General features: G+C 35.8%; 2 protein-coding genes across 11 annotated transcripts in view; one reads left to right on the top strand and one right to left on the bottom strand.

The window, feature by feature from the left end:
* Positions 1-404: 404 nt before the first annotated feature.
* LOC126604270 (disease resistance protein RUN1-like) overlaps positions 405-11569 on the bottom strand; it is a 16896-nt gene continuing 5731 nt past the window's right edge. The window contains exons 1-5 of one of the 5 annotated variants that reach the window (XM_050271459.1): positions 4314-4949; positions 2462-3554; positions 1973-2248; positions 1328-1855; positions 405-1228 (exon numbers count right to left, since the gene is read on the bottom strand). In XM_050271459.1, coding sequence (XP_050127416.1) covers positions 965-1228; positions 1328-1855; positions 1973-2248; positions 2462-3554; positions 4314-4831 — 2679 coding nt within the window. In that variant the 5' untranslated portion in view covers positions 4832-4949 and the 3' untranslated portion in view covers positions 405-964. Of the gene's footprint in view, positions 1229-1327; positions 1856-1972; positions 2249-2461; positions 3555-4313; positions 4950-11569 lie in introns of those variants that run through there. The other 4 variants (XM_050271460.1, XM_050271462.1, XM_050271461.1 and 1 more) reach the window with 4 other exon arrangements.
* LOC126604276 (TMV resistance protein N-like) overlaps positions 6029-11569 on the top strand; it is a 25014-nt gene continuing 19473 nt past the window's right edge. Inside the window, exons 1-6 of one of the 6 annotated variants that reach the window (XM_050271469.1) lie at positions 6029-6174; positions 6414-6957; positions 6997-7030; positions 8750-8980; positions 10236-10358; positions 10474-10846. In XM_050271469.1, the coding sequence (XP_050127426.1) occupies positions 6423-6957; positions 6997-7030; positions 8750-8980; positions 10236-10358; positions 10474-10624 (1074 nt within the window). In that variant the 5' untranslated portion in view covers positions 6029-6174; positions 6414-6422 and the 3' untranslated portion in view covers positions 10625-10846. Of the gene's footprint in view, positions 6175-6345; positions 6958-6996; positions 7031-8749; positions 8981-10235; positions 10390-10473; positions 10847-11569 lie in introns of those variants that run through there. The other 5 variants (XM_050271471.1, XM_050271470.1, XM_050271472.1 and 2 more) reach the window with 5 other exon arrangements.

Raw genomic sequence — 11569 nt, 5'->3', positions numbered from 1 at the left:
AATATAATAGGTCTTTAAATAACTCATTATTAATAGCAATAACGTTCTAAATTAATGTCTTTCACGTTTCATATAAAATATCATTACAAAACTCTATCAACTTAAGTGTCATACAATTTATCGTTATGGTGATTATGTTTACTCAAAATTTTACACCGCCTTCATTACATTCACTTCAGTTGTCTAGTGACGAGGGAAGCCGCCGCCGCCTATTTGAGACAATCTCAAGGCCGGTGGAGGCTCTGCAACAAGCGAAGCTTTCTTACTATTTTCCTATCAAGTTACATGTCGAACAAAACTTCCATCACGGTGATAGGAGAACTAAACTGGGGGAAATCCGAGAATGCTAAGGAGCGACATATCAACTCTATACTTGTTGAGAAAGATGATCAACCGAAGGCAGATGAGTCAAGTCTCATAGATTATAATCTAATTATTCTTCCTTCAGCTGCATATAATTGTAGGATTATACTGTTCTGTGTCCATTTTATTAACAAGGGTTCGTCAATCGTGATACATGAACTCATTCGGAAAGAGCAATTCATAAACATAAAGGCTCTGAACCTCAGTAGATGCAAGGTTAGTCTTTTCAATCTAATCATTTATGAACAGAAATTATTCGTGTTTCAGAACGCTGTGTCTGCGTCTCAGCACTCTCACCGATAGAAGGACGTACTTACACTTCGTCTTGTGAATCGAAAAAATGTGGACCTTACTTTTGCTAGTTCAATCTTCATATGCGCAAGTGCAACACCAAACCTCTGCCAAGCAAAGTAATGCTCACAACACAACATTCAAGTCAGAAGATCAACCGATTCCAAATTTGTACTTCTGATCAGTTCCGCTTGAAGAACAATTAACGGATACCAGAACAGCACTTGGAGCCTCCTCTTCATCCCCACCATCTCCCCCCTAGATCGCATCAGCTTCCATGCAGCTTTTGTTGTTTTGAACTATAATGCAATTATATTCCCCCGGCAACAGTTTCTTCTTTTGCATTGCTTCCTATACTGAGATCAAACTTTATTCTTTTGTGAGATCGATTCTCATCGTATGAGTCATCACCTGGTCTTGCTGCCTCATGATTTCTGCCTTCCATGTATTCACTTGAATATGACCTGTACTCACAGTCAAGCGTATTCTCATTTATTTCTTCCTTAGGTTGGACACCCCTGGACAATGAAGGTCCAGGAAGAAAAAGGCCACCTTTTCCGCTCACACTCCATCCCTATACCATGCGTAGCAAGATTTGTATGAGCAATTAATAATGCATGTATGCATACATAAGAGAGAGAGAGAGAGAGAGAGAGAGAGAGAGAGAGAGGACCCGTAGGATTGCTTCCTTAAGAGCATCATTGAGATTGGTGCACTTATCCAGGCCTGGAATTTCAGTGACTTTGGGAGAGTAATTCAGATGCAATTCTCTCAGTCTCGACATCTCCGAAAAATCTGGCATTCTTTCCAATGCAATGCACTGATTCGCTTCCAGAATTTCCAAACTTGCTGGTAAATCCGGAATTGCCTGAAGCTTTGTGCAATTACCCAACTGTAAAGTTTGAAGCTTAGAAAGGCCAGTTAGGATAGGTAGTGCAGTAAAATCATTGCCTCTTAGATCTAAAACTTCTAAAGAAGATATAGACCCGAGATCCTCAGGAATTGCATCATTTGTTAAATTGGAGTTCGCAAGAGAGAAATATTTAAGGCACTTCAGTTGTACTATGGAAGGGTGAATCTCGGACAAACTCATGCAGTCTCTGAGTATCAATCTCTCGATATTGGGGAGTTTTGAAAAGTCTGGTGATCTTTTTAGGCGACAGCAATAACCCAGATTAAGAAACTTCAATTTCTCAAGCCGCTGTGAGACAAAAACGAAAACATAATTTAAAATCCAAACAGAAGAGAAAAAGCATGATGTCAGTACTTACAAAACCTGGAAGAAAGAATCAATAGTTTGGTTTAGATTATGCAATACCACGTCGGAGTCCTTCCAAACTTGCATTTGGCTATGACTCAGGTCGATATCAACTAGGTTTGGTTGATGAAAATCTTCTGGCATGACCTCTAGCGGAAACTCAGGCCAACACAACCATGCTAGCTTTTTGGAAAGATATGTGCAATTTCCGGTGAACTTTACACCTTTGAGTTTGAGCAACCTCAGTCTCCGCATCTCTCTGAGTGCTTCTGTACTGAAGTTAGGCTCATTAGATTCATGCAAATCTAAAATGAGTCCTTCAACTTCCTCTGTTCCCTGTTAGAAAAGTAAAAGGATTTTTAAAAAAGGTACAAAAAGGGTTATATGCATGCGAAAAGATGACTTTTACATAAAGCAAAGCCATGAATTGGATCCTTCAAGTAAGAACTAGGAAAAATGATTATTTGCATTTGGGATATGCACACACTTCTCTTTCATTGTATACATGTTCTTTATACAATTTGATTGCAGATGTACTTAGTTACTTACAGATTTGTTCCTCAATACGTCTTTAACATCTTCATGATCCCACAATCTACAACGTTTTCCAGTGATGTTAGGAGATTTTTCACGTACAATTTCTCTGCCCATATCTCGAAGCAAATCGTGCATTATAAGGTTGTTTCCTTCATCAACAGTTACAAGGCACCGATCATGGAGTTCTCCGATTCCTATATCTGGATCAAAGTCACAGCCATCTAATATTGTCATAACATAGTCCTTGTTCATTCCAATAAAGAAACAACATATGTCAAGGAATATAGCCTTCACGTCATCATCAATTAGCCCATCGTAGCTCATTTTAAGCTTTTCATAAATCTTCCCGTGAGGCTTTCTTTTCAATTTGCGCAGTGCACTTCTCCATTCTCTTTTGCTTTTTGAACTTAGATAAGAACCTAAAACTTCAAGCGCCAGTGGCAAACCTCCACAGTAATCAACAACTTTTCTTGCGAGTTCAAGAAATTCTTCATCATTAGGATAGCTCTTTCGAAAGGCACGCCAACTAAGGAGCTGAAGAGCTTCTTCTTCATTCATTGTTTGTGCCAAACATGTCTTATCGACTCTGATAAACTTTAACAATTGTTCATCTCTTGTTGTTACAATAATTCTACTCCCTCGACCAAACGACTCGTGTTTTATAGCTAACTCTTCTAGTTGTTCCACACAATCTATGTCATCAACTATGACAAGTACCCTTATGCTGCCAAGTCTTTTTTGTATCTCCTTGGTTCCTTGATCCACACTGCTTACCTCTATGTTGGCTGGTTTCAAGATATCACAAAGAAGTTGGTTTTGCAGTTTAACCATACTCTCTTCCCTCACTTTTGAAAGGAAACTTTTACCTTCAAAGCTTTGATGAACTCTATTGAAAATGGCTTTTGCAACCGTTGTCTTCCCCGTTCCGACCATGCCCAAAATTCCAACAATGCGAACATCATCTGATCCTCCAACATCTAAATCATTGATGATTTCTTGCACTCGAGAATCTATTCCAATTTCTTTGGCAGCTACGTTTAAGTATGTGTTGTTCAGTTTTCTAGTGATGTCGTTGACAATTTTCCTTATAAACTTACCTTCATACCTGTTAACAAAAATTTCCAAAGTAAGAATCATAAACTGCAGGATAAACTCAACTAATAACTTTTTCATGATAACAACACAAACAATGGCACATTATATTGATCCATGTGATTAGCTCAATTCGACCAAACTGATAGATCAAGCGTTTAGAAATACTCTCTCTCTCTCTCTCTCTCTCTCTCTCTCACACACACACACACACATCAGGTTTCTAATCTTTGCATTAGCAGCATTACAATGTGTAAACTGATCAAGGTTCTAGGCCCTATCATTTTATAGTTCATTGACATTTTGTAATAGAGGCTTAAGAAAAGCCAACACATGAAGTTGGCAATTAAAGGTTGCTAAACCGAAACTAATACATCAACGTCGTAACTAGCATGATGGCGAACACGGGCTATAATCCAGGTAGTTTTTTCGTGAAAAGTTCGAATATAATCCGCATATCAATATATATCTTAAAGTTTAATTCACCCAAATTAAGCCTAACTCAAGTTAATTTGTATCTCTACTCAATTTATTAAAACAATCCCTTCATGACTCTAGTTTTTAATCTTAAGTCTCTATGGTTTATTGATTTCTCCACATCATCTCTTGAATTTTCGTCGAAAATTCTTTTTAGCAACCAACAAGTCACCCTATACCAATTTGCTAGCCCACCCTGGTAAAAATTTCTGGTTCCACACTTGTAATGCATCATCCTGTAAAAGACATGCTATGTATGTAAAAACAGTAAGTTAAAAAGTAACAGAGAAATTACCCATCAGTGTTTCTAAGGTTCCCACCACACAAATTTGCAGCTTCTGTAAAAGCAGATCTCCACCTCTGGACTTTATCTATATCTCCATGGAAGCGCTCTGCATGCTTCTGAAATGCTTCCGCAACACTACCAGTCTGGTTCCTAACATCCGTCGGATCGACGTTGTAGAATATTGGTAGAACAATTTGCCCAAGTGTTCTTCTGCACTCCATGATCTTCTCAAGCTCCTCAAGGCACCATCGGGATTCCGCGTACCGTTTTGAGAAGATGACGATGGACATCCTGGACCGTCTGATCGCTTCCACCAGTTCATCTGTTATGTTTTCTCCTCTTGGAAGTTCATTCTCGTCAATGAAGACGTTGACTTTGTTGTCTTTTAATGTCCAGTAGAGGTTGTCGGTGAAGGTCCGGCGGGTGTCTTCGCCTCTAAAGCTCAAGAACACGTCGTGCTTCCATTGTTTCGAGGAGGAGGGTGAAGATGCAGAGGAGGGATCGACAGCTGTGATGGTAGCATCCATGGATTGTTGTTGGCAGAGCTTGTGGTTTTCCCAGATGATCTGCAAATACCAAGTCAACTACTCGCTTCGGTCTCCCTAAATCACGAAGGGAAAGTGTTTTTTCCATCCACAGCTTTAAATCCAACTTTTTCCCTCATAATTAAATCATAGTCAACAAACCACCTAAAGGTAACCATCAGTCAGGTCCACAACCCAAGAGGATTATTTTTCTTCTTAATCTTTCTTCGTACTTGAATGGTTACAATAAATCACGTCAATATTTTATATTAATTTTTTTAATAAAAATAATAAAACAAAAAATAAAATGTGAGAGGAGATGAGAGAAGGAGATGAAAGTAAGAAGAGAGATGTTCTAGGTTCGAATCTCATGAATGACGAATTCGATACTAATTAGGTTGCTCGTTGTGTGGTTTAGCCGAACTCCTCATCTTCTTAGTATAAAAATATCTATGTACTAAAAAAACAATATCTAATTGTTCACTTCTTTGTGCACAATTCAATTTTGGGAAAACTAAAGAAAAATCTAAAAAAACTTCTTTTTTAATGAAAAGTCATTTTTAAAGGTATAGTGAATAATACCAGTAAAATGTATAAATGTGGTTTTTCATTAAAAGTGAACATTATCATGAGTGTTTTATTAAAACTCCCTTCAAATTTTAAAGTGTCACTGTTCACTTTGAAAAGGTGTTGAATCATTGCATGACGGCTTAAGTTCAAACTCTGTCGGTAGTTAATCTAACAAAATATATCGCCTGACCAAAAATATAGAAAAAAATATACACATATATACTTCTTTGTCGCTTCTATTTTGTAGACTTTTCGTTAGTTCCAAAAAAAAAAAAAAAAAAATCCCACTCCAATAGTCCGTATCATTCTCTTCCTCTCCTTCTATTTCAAAAAGAAAAATAAAAAATTTTCTTACGCACTTTGTATGTGTCCATATGCTAGTTTTTATCAAAATCAACAATTTTGAAATTATTTAACAGTTGAATTAAATGATATTAATATTATGTTTCTTTAAAAAGTCGCATTTATCTATTTTCTTTACTATAATTAAACTTCTTAATAATTATTTAAAAAAAATATTTGTAAAAATAATTTATAAACAATGTACTGAAATATAAATGATTTAAATCGTGAAAAAATGTTACGAAACAAGCACATTCTCAAATGAAATTATTTGAAGATCCCTCAACGGAAACAAAGTCAACGGAAGTGAACGGACAAGAAGGATATTGCTTATTGTCTCCAGCTCACCATCTCCTCCCTCTTTCTTATTCCTTCCTCTGCAAATCTTTCACCTTGTTAATTGGGGAATTAGGTGTGGCTGAAGGATCATGCAGGTTTTTTCCTCTGTTTTCGATTAATAGTCTTTATTTTCTCAATTAGATATTAGTTGGGTATTGTATTCTATTGTATTGCTTATCCAGATTTATTTGCTTTTATGAAAAGCCAACGTATTTCAATTTCCCTTGGGCGAGAAAATCTGCGCACTTCGATCCAATTATGTAGATAGAAAAGCACTTCTTTTCTTGTGGACTGATCTGTGCACTTTGACTTGAATTAATCATTAATTTTGCAGTAAGCAGTTATGGATACAAGTACAGCCCATGAAGCCTCACCTTCATCTTCACCGTCCTCCTCCTCCTCCACCACCTCCTCCTCCTCACCCTACGATGTGTTCTTGAGCTTTGGCGAAGACACGCGCAAAACCTTCACGGACCACCTCTACTGGACAATGAAAGACGCCGGAATTGACTTCTTTATGGAGGAGAACGAATCAATAAGAAGAGGGGAAAATATATCAGAGAAAATGAAGCAAATAATCGAAGGGTCTAAGGTTTCGGTCATCGTCTTCTCAAGTAGGTATGCGGATTCCATCTGGTGTCTTGAGGAGCTGGTGCAGATCATGGAGTGCAGAAGAACACTGAAGCAAATGGTTCTGCCAATATTCCACGATCTTAGTCCGTCAGATGTTATAGCTACTTCTGTACTAGCATTTCAGAAGCATAGAGAGCGCTTCCACGAAGATACAGATATACAAGAAAAGCTACTGCGGTGGACAGATGCTCTTACTGCAGCTGCAGGTTTGACAGACTGGACAGAAGCTCTTACTGCAGCTCCAGGTTCGACAGACTGGACAGAATCTCTTACTGCAGCTCCAGGTTCGACAGTCCGGGTTTTCAGAACGACTAATGGGTAAGTACGTACTTTTCTCTGTTTGTTTGTTCATTATTTCTTTAAATCGTCATTAACAATCATGCTTAGATTTGAGTTCTCTGTCATTTCTTTTTTATTTCTTTTTCAATCCAATTCTTCTCCTGAAATTCTCCTTCTAAATTTCATCAATTTCTCTAAATTTAATGTCAAAGTTGAATTGCTAGAGGTCAAGCCTTCTAAAGATATATGAGCTTGTTCTACAATTGTTTATTCTAGATGTGTGTGGCCTTATGGCTGCGCTCATTTAAATGGGGGCGGTGGTGCTCATGATTTAGGTCTCGTTTGACAGGTCGAACTGTATTGACTATTTCAGTCAAATAGGATAATTAATCGAGCATTTGGTGTTCTACCAGATTAAATTATTGATTATTTAATACAATGTTTGATATTGTGCCGATCATCACACTGTAATTATTTTTTATACAAAATTAATTTTAAAAAGATAATTGTTGAAAAGATAAATTATAAATCTAATTTTTGATAAAAACTTGGGTGCCTCAACTTTGATTAATTTCACCTAAAACAAAAACTTTGTCATGATACTTCCAAATTTGCCCAGATCTTTGCTTCTCACACATAAAAGCCAAAAATTGTCCATCTTCCTAGTGGGTAATCTCATGAGGCTAATGGTTTTTTCAGTAGATGACAATAAACGTTTGAGATGATTCCGCATGTTCATTTTACCAGCCAAAAGTTTTGTGTTCAAGCCAAAGAAAGTAGAGAATTTGTGAAAAGGAGGTTAAAACTTAAAAGTCAAAAACTAATTTATTCTCCACGTCTTTGTGGTGTGTGTGTGTGTAATAAATAAATAAACTTGTTAAAAAGTTCTAATGGCTTAAATAACTCGAAACACAATTTTACATAACTTATTTTGGTTGAAAAAACTTAGTAAGATGATTAATTAATAATTTTAGAAAATTATTATGAAAAATCACTTAATTTTTTATAACATTTCAAATGACAAATTAAAAAAAAAGTTTAAATTTAGAGCATCTCCAAAGTCCACATCAGCAATAAGTGTAAAAAATGACAGCAATAAGTGTAAAAATGACAACACTAGTATTTTTCAACAATGACAGCAATAAGTGTAAAAAATGACAACACTAGTATTTTCCAATTGAAATTTTGATTGATGTGGGATGGCAACAAAGATAGTTGCTGTCAAATTTAACAATAACTTCAAATAATTTTTAATTAATTATTAAATGTTTTTTATTAGTCTTTTCATTTTTCGTTCATTACCAATATAATGTTTAATATTTTTATACCTTTGAGTTCATTTTCTTTCATTACCAATGCAAAGAAAATAAATATGCAAGTGACTTTTTACCACAGTGGTGGAAATGTGTTGTGCCCTTGCATGATGACATTGGTTCGAACCCCGTCAGTGGCTAATGTTATCTAACATTTAACTTATTAACACAATCGTTTGACTAAAAAAAAACCAAAAAAATGCAAAGAAAATAAATATGAATTTTTTATTTTATATTTAAAATTTGACATATTAGGTGGAGTGATGTCAAAGTGCCCTATAACTGTCAATTTAAATTTCATGTTCAAAATTTGACATTCCTTTTTGGAGATGATCTTATATGTCATTTCAAAAAACTTTAAAATATTTTTTAAAATTTATTTAATCTTTGCAGTTGCTAATAAATATTTGTGTACCTTTGTTTCATTTTCAAATATAACAACCAGGTACGAAGGAATGTTTATCAGGCGAATTATTGACGATATCACTAAACTACTCCAAAGCCCGACTCCAATTGGAATGGCATTTACGGACCTTCTAGGAATAGATTCTACCGAGCTCGCATCATCTCTTATGTCCAGCGCTATGTCTCCCCTTTCTACGCTTCCGGGCGAGTTACCTGGCACGGGATCTGCTTCCGGCTCCGGCAAGTACCATTGCTCCAACTCCAACAGAAGGTACGAGTCATTCATTACCCATGCATTTTAGTTTACATTTCCTCTCCCCCATCTAAAATACGCCTCTAGCATGGTTTCCGAGACTATAAGAGTTGGTTGGTTTTTCCATAGTCTCAACGAACCATAAAAATGTTGGAAGTCTTTTGAGAACAAATGAAACATTGGAGAATACTATATTCAAGGGAATGTAATGGTAACATGGGAACTCTATGTGGTGCATGAACATGTGGAGTTCCAAGGGTAATGCATTGGATGGTGCATGAGTGGTTTGACTTCCATTGATAGTGGAAGATTTAATTCTTGGACTCACTAGGATTTTTCATCCATGCATATGAATAGAGGTGGCATTTCACCATTGTAGATCATCCAAAAGACTAAGAGTGATAGTTCTAAGAGTTGTTCCTCTCCAAGGTTGAGAGTGAGCATGTTCCATCACAAATTATGAGTCAAATTAACAGTGTGAGAGTGTGTTATATTTTCTTTTATTCGTCAAGTCTTGTCTTTGGCTTGGTAAGATTGTTCTTGTCGTGTCCATTATTTTAATATAGTGGAAGATTGATTGTTGTCTTGTAGATATAAGCAAAAATTGTTGAACCACGTAATTCTTAGTGTCTATCTTTCTGCTTTACTTTTTATTTTTCCTTATCATGTAATACCGTCAATCCTAACAGGAATGGACCCGGTTAGTATCCTGGGTGAGTTGTTGGGCATTAATGGTTGTAGCACACGTTGAGGCTGACACAATAAGATGCGCCTGGCGTATTAATTTGACTTTCGAATAGCAAAAAGTTTTGTTTTTTTATTCACAACGTTTGGGAAAAAGACTTTTGTTGTTTAATTTTTGGATAATGCTAGAGATTAAATTTGTAAACAAATTTTTGTAAACTAAATAACATGGAAGTTGATGATTGAATTATGACTTAAGCGTTGATAAACATGCTCATTCCTATTAGTAACACATCGTTTAGTTTGCAAATTTTGTTTACAAATTAGTCTCCCTAGCATTAAATTAAGGGTAATGCTAGAGAGACTAATTTTATAGATAAAATTTACAAACTAAGTGATGTATTACCAATAAGAATAAACACGTTAATAATTCAATCATTAATTTTCATGTTATTTAGTTTATAAATTTTTATCTACAAATTTAATTTTTCTAATATTACTCTTAATTTTGACCGACGACTAAAAATCCCCAAACTAGTTTATATATTCGATTTTTTTATTTAAAAAATTAATCAATTAATTGATTCAGGAAAAAGCAAGTGAAGACAGTTCGGGTGCCGGCGATAGGTTCAAAAATCAATGATACTCCAACGGACGAGTACTCCTGGAGAAAGTACGGTCAGAAGCCGATCAAGGGCTCGCCTTACCCAAGGTACTCAATTTCAATCCCAGCCGTTGATTTGGTATTGAAATGAAAAATCGGGATGCGATATGATCGGACGGTGAGAATTGAATCTAACGTTTGCTTAATTGTTTATGTGGAACAGGGTATATTACAGGTGTATAACGGTAAAAGGGTGCCCGGCGAGGAAACACGTGGAGCGAGCTCCGAATGATGCGATGGCGCTAATCGTAACGTACTATGGGGAGCATCGGCACGCGTCGGAGAACATGGAGTTGGTGTGTGAGACAAAGTGAGTGAAAGTGGGTAGTAGGCCTGGCAAACGAGTTGTGTCTGTCGTGTTCGTGTCATTTTCGTGTAACACCTGTTATCTTAATGGGTCGTGTCGTATCACACCCGTTATCTTAACGGGGTCAAGTAACCCGACCTGTTATGACCTGTTAAGAAAAATATATTTTTTTTCTTAAATTTGCACATACTACACATTGTCACATAAATATTACTTCAAAACATTAAAACACATTTGTCGTTTAAATACTACATTTACACTCGAAAATAAGAGCTTAATAAACAAGCATCCATACACTATTAGTCTATTACAAAATATTAAATGTGCAAGGATATGTAAAATGAAAGAGGTTTTGTTTTCAAGGTTGTGAAGCTTTTCTCAAAAGTTTAGACCTTGCCAATGGAACTCAAAGCTTGCATGTTATTCATTTTACAAAATCCTCAATTTTCATCAATAATCATGACATAAGATTTTGTGGTATCCATAGTGTAAATATTTTAAATTGAAGATCAAATTCGGTCATTGTATTCATATAAGGTCAAGGAGTGTAGCTGTAAAAAATCATCAAAATCGGAGTTAAAATAACCGTTAAATCGTGATTTTTAGTTGATAACCGTAAAAAAGTTGTATCCCGTTACTTGATCTCTAAATGTTTATTTTTTGTAATTTTTGGCGTATGCGATCTCGAAGTATATACAAACATATTTGACGGTTGGATCGTTGAAACTAGTTTCGTAGAATGAGTATCTCATCAAAACGATAGATTCACTAACAAGAGTTTATTCATATAGATTCACTAACAAGAGTTTATTCATACTTTCATTAAGTATAACATAAGATTTTGTGGTATCCATTAGTGTAAATATTTTAAATTGAAGATCGAGTTCATTCATTGTATTCATATAGGGTCAATGAGTGTAGCTGTCAAAAATCATCAAAATTGGAGTTAAAA

Source organism: Malus sylvestris, chromosome 15 (assembly GCF_916048215.2).
Source record: "Malus sylvestris chromosome 15, drMalSylv7.2, whole genome shotgun sequence".
Lineage (NCBI taxonomy): Eukaryota > Viridiplantae > Streptophyta > Magnoliopsida > Rosales > Rosaceae > Malus > Malus sylvestris.
This window is presented reverse-complemented; position numbering and strand designations above follow the sequence as displayed.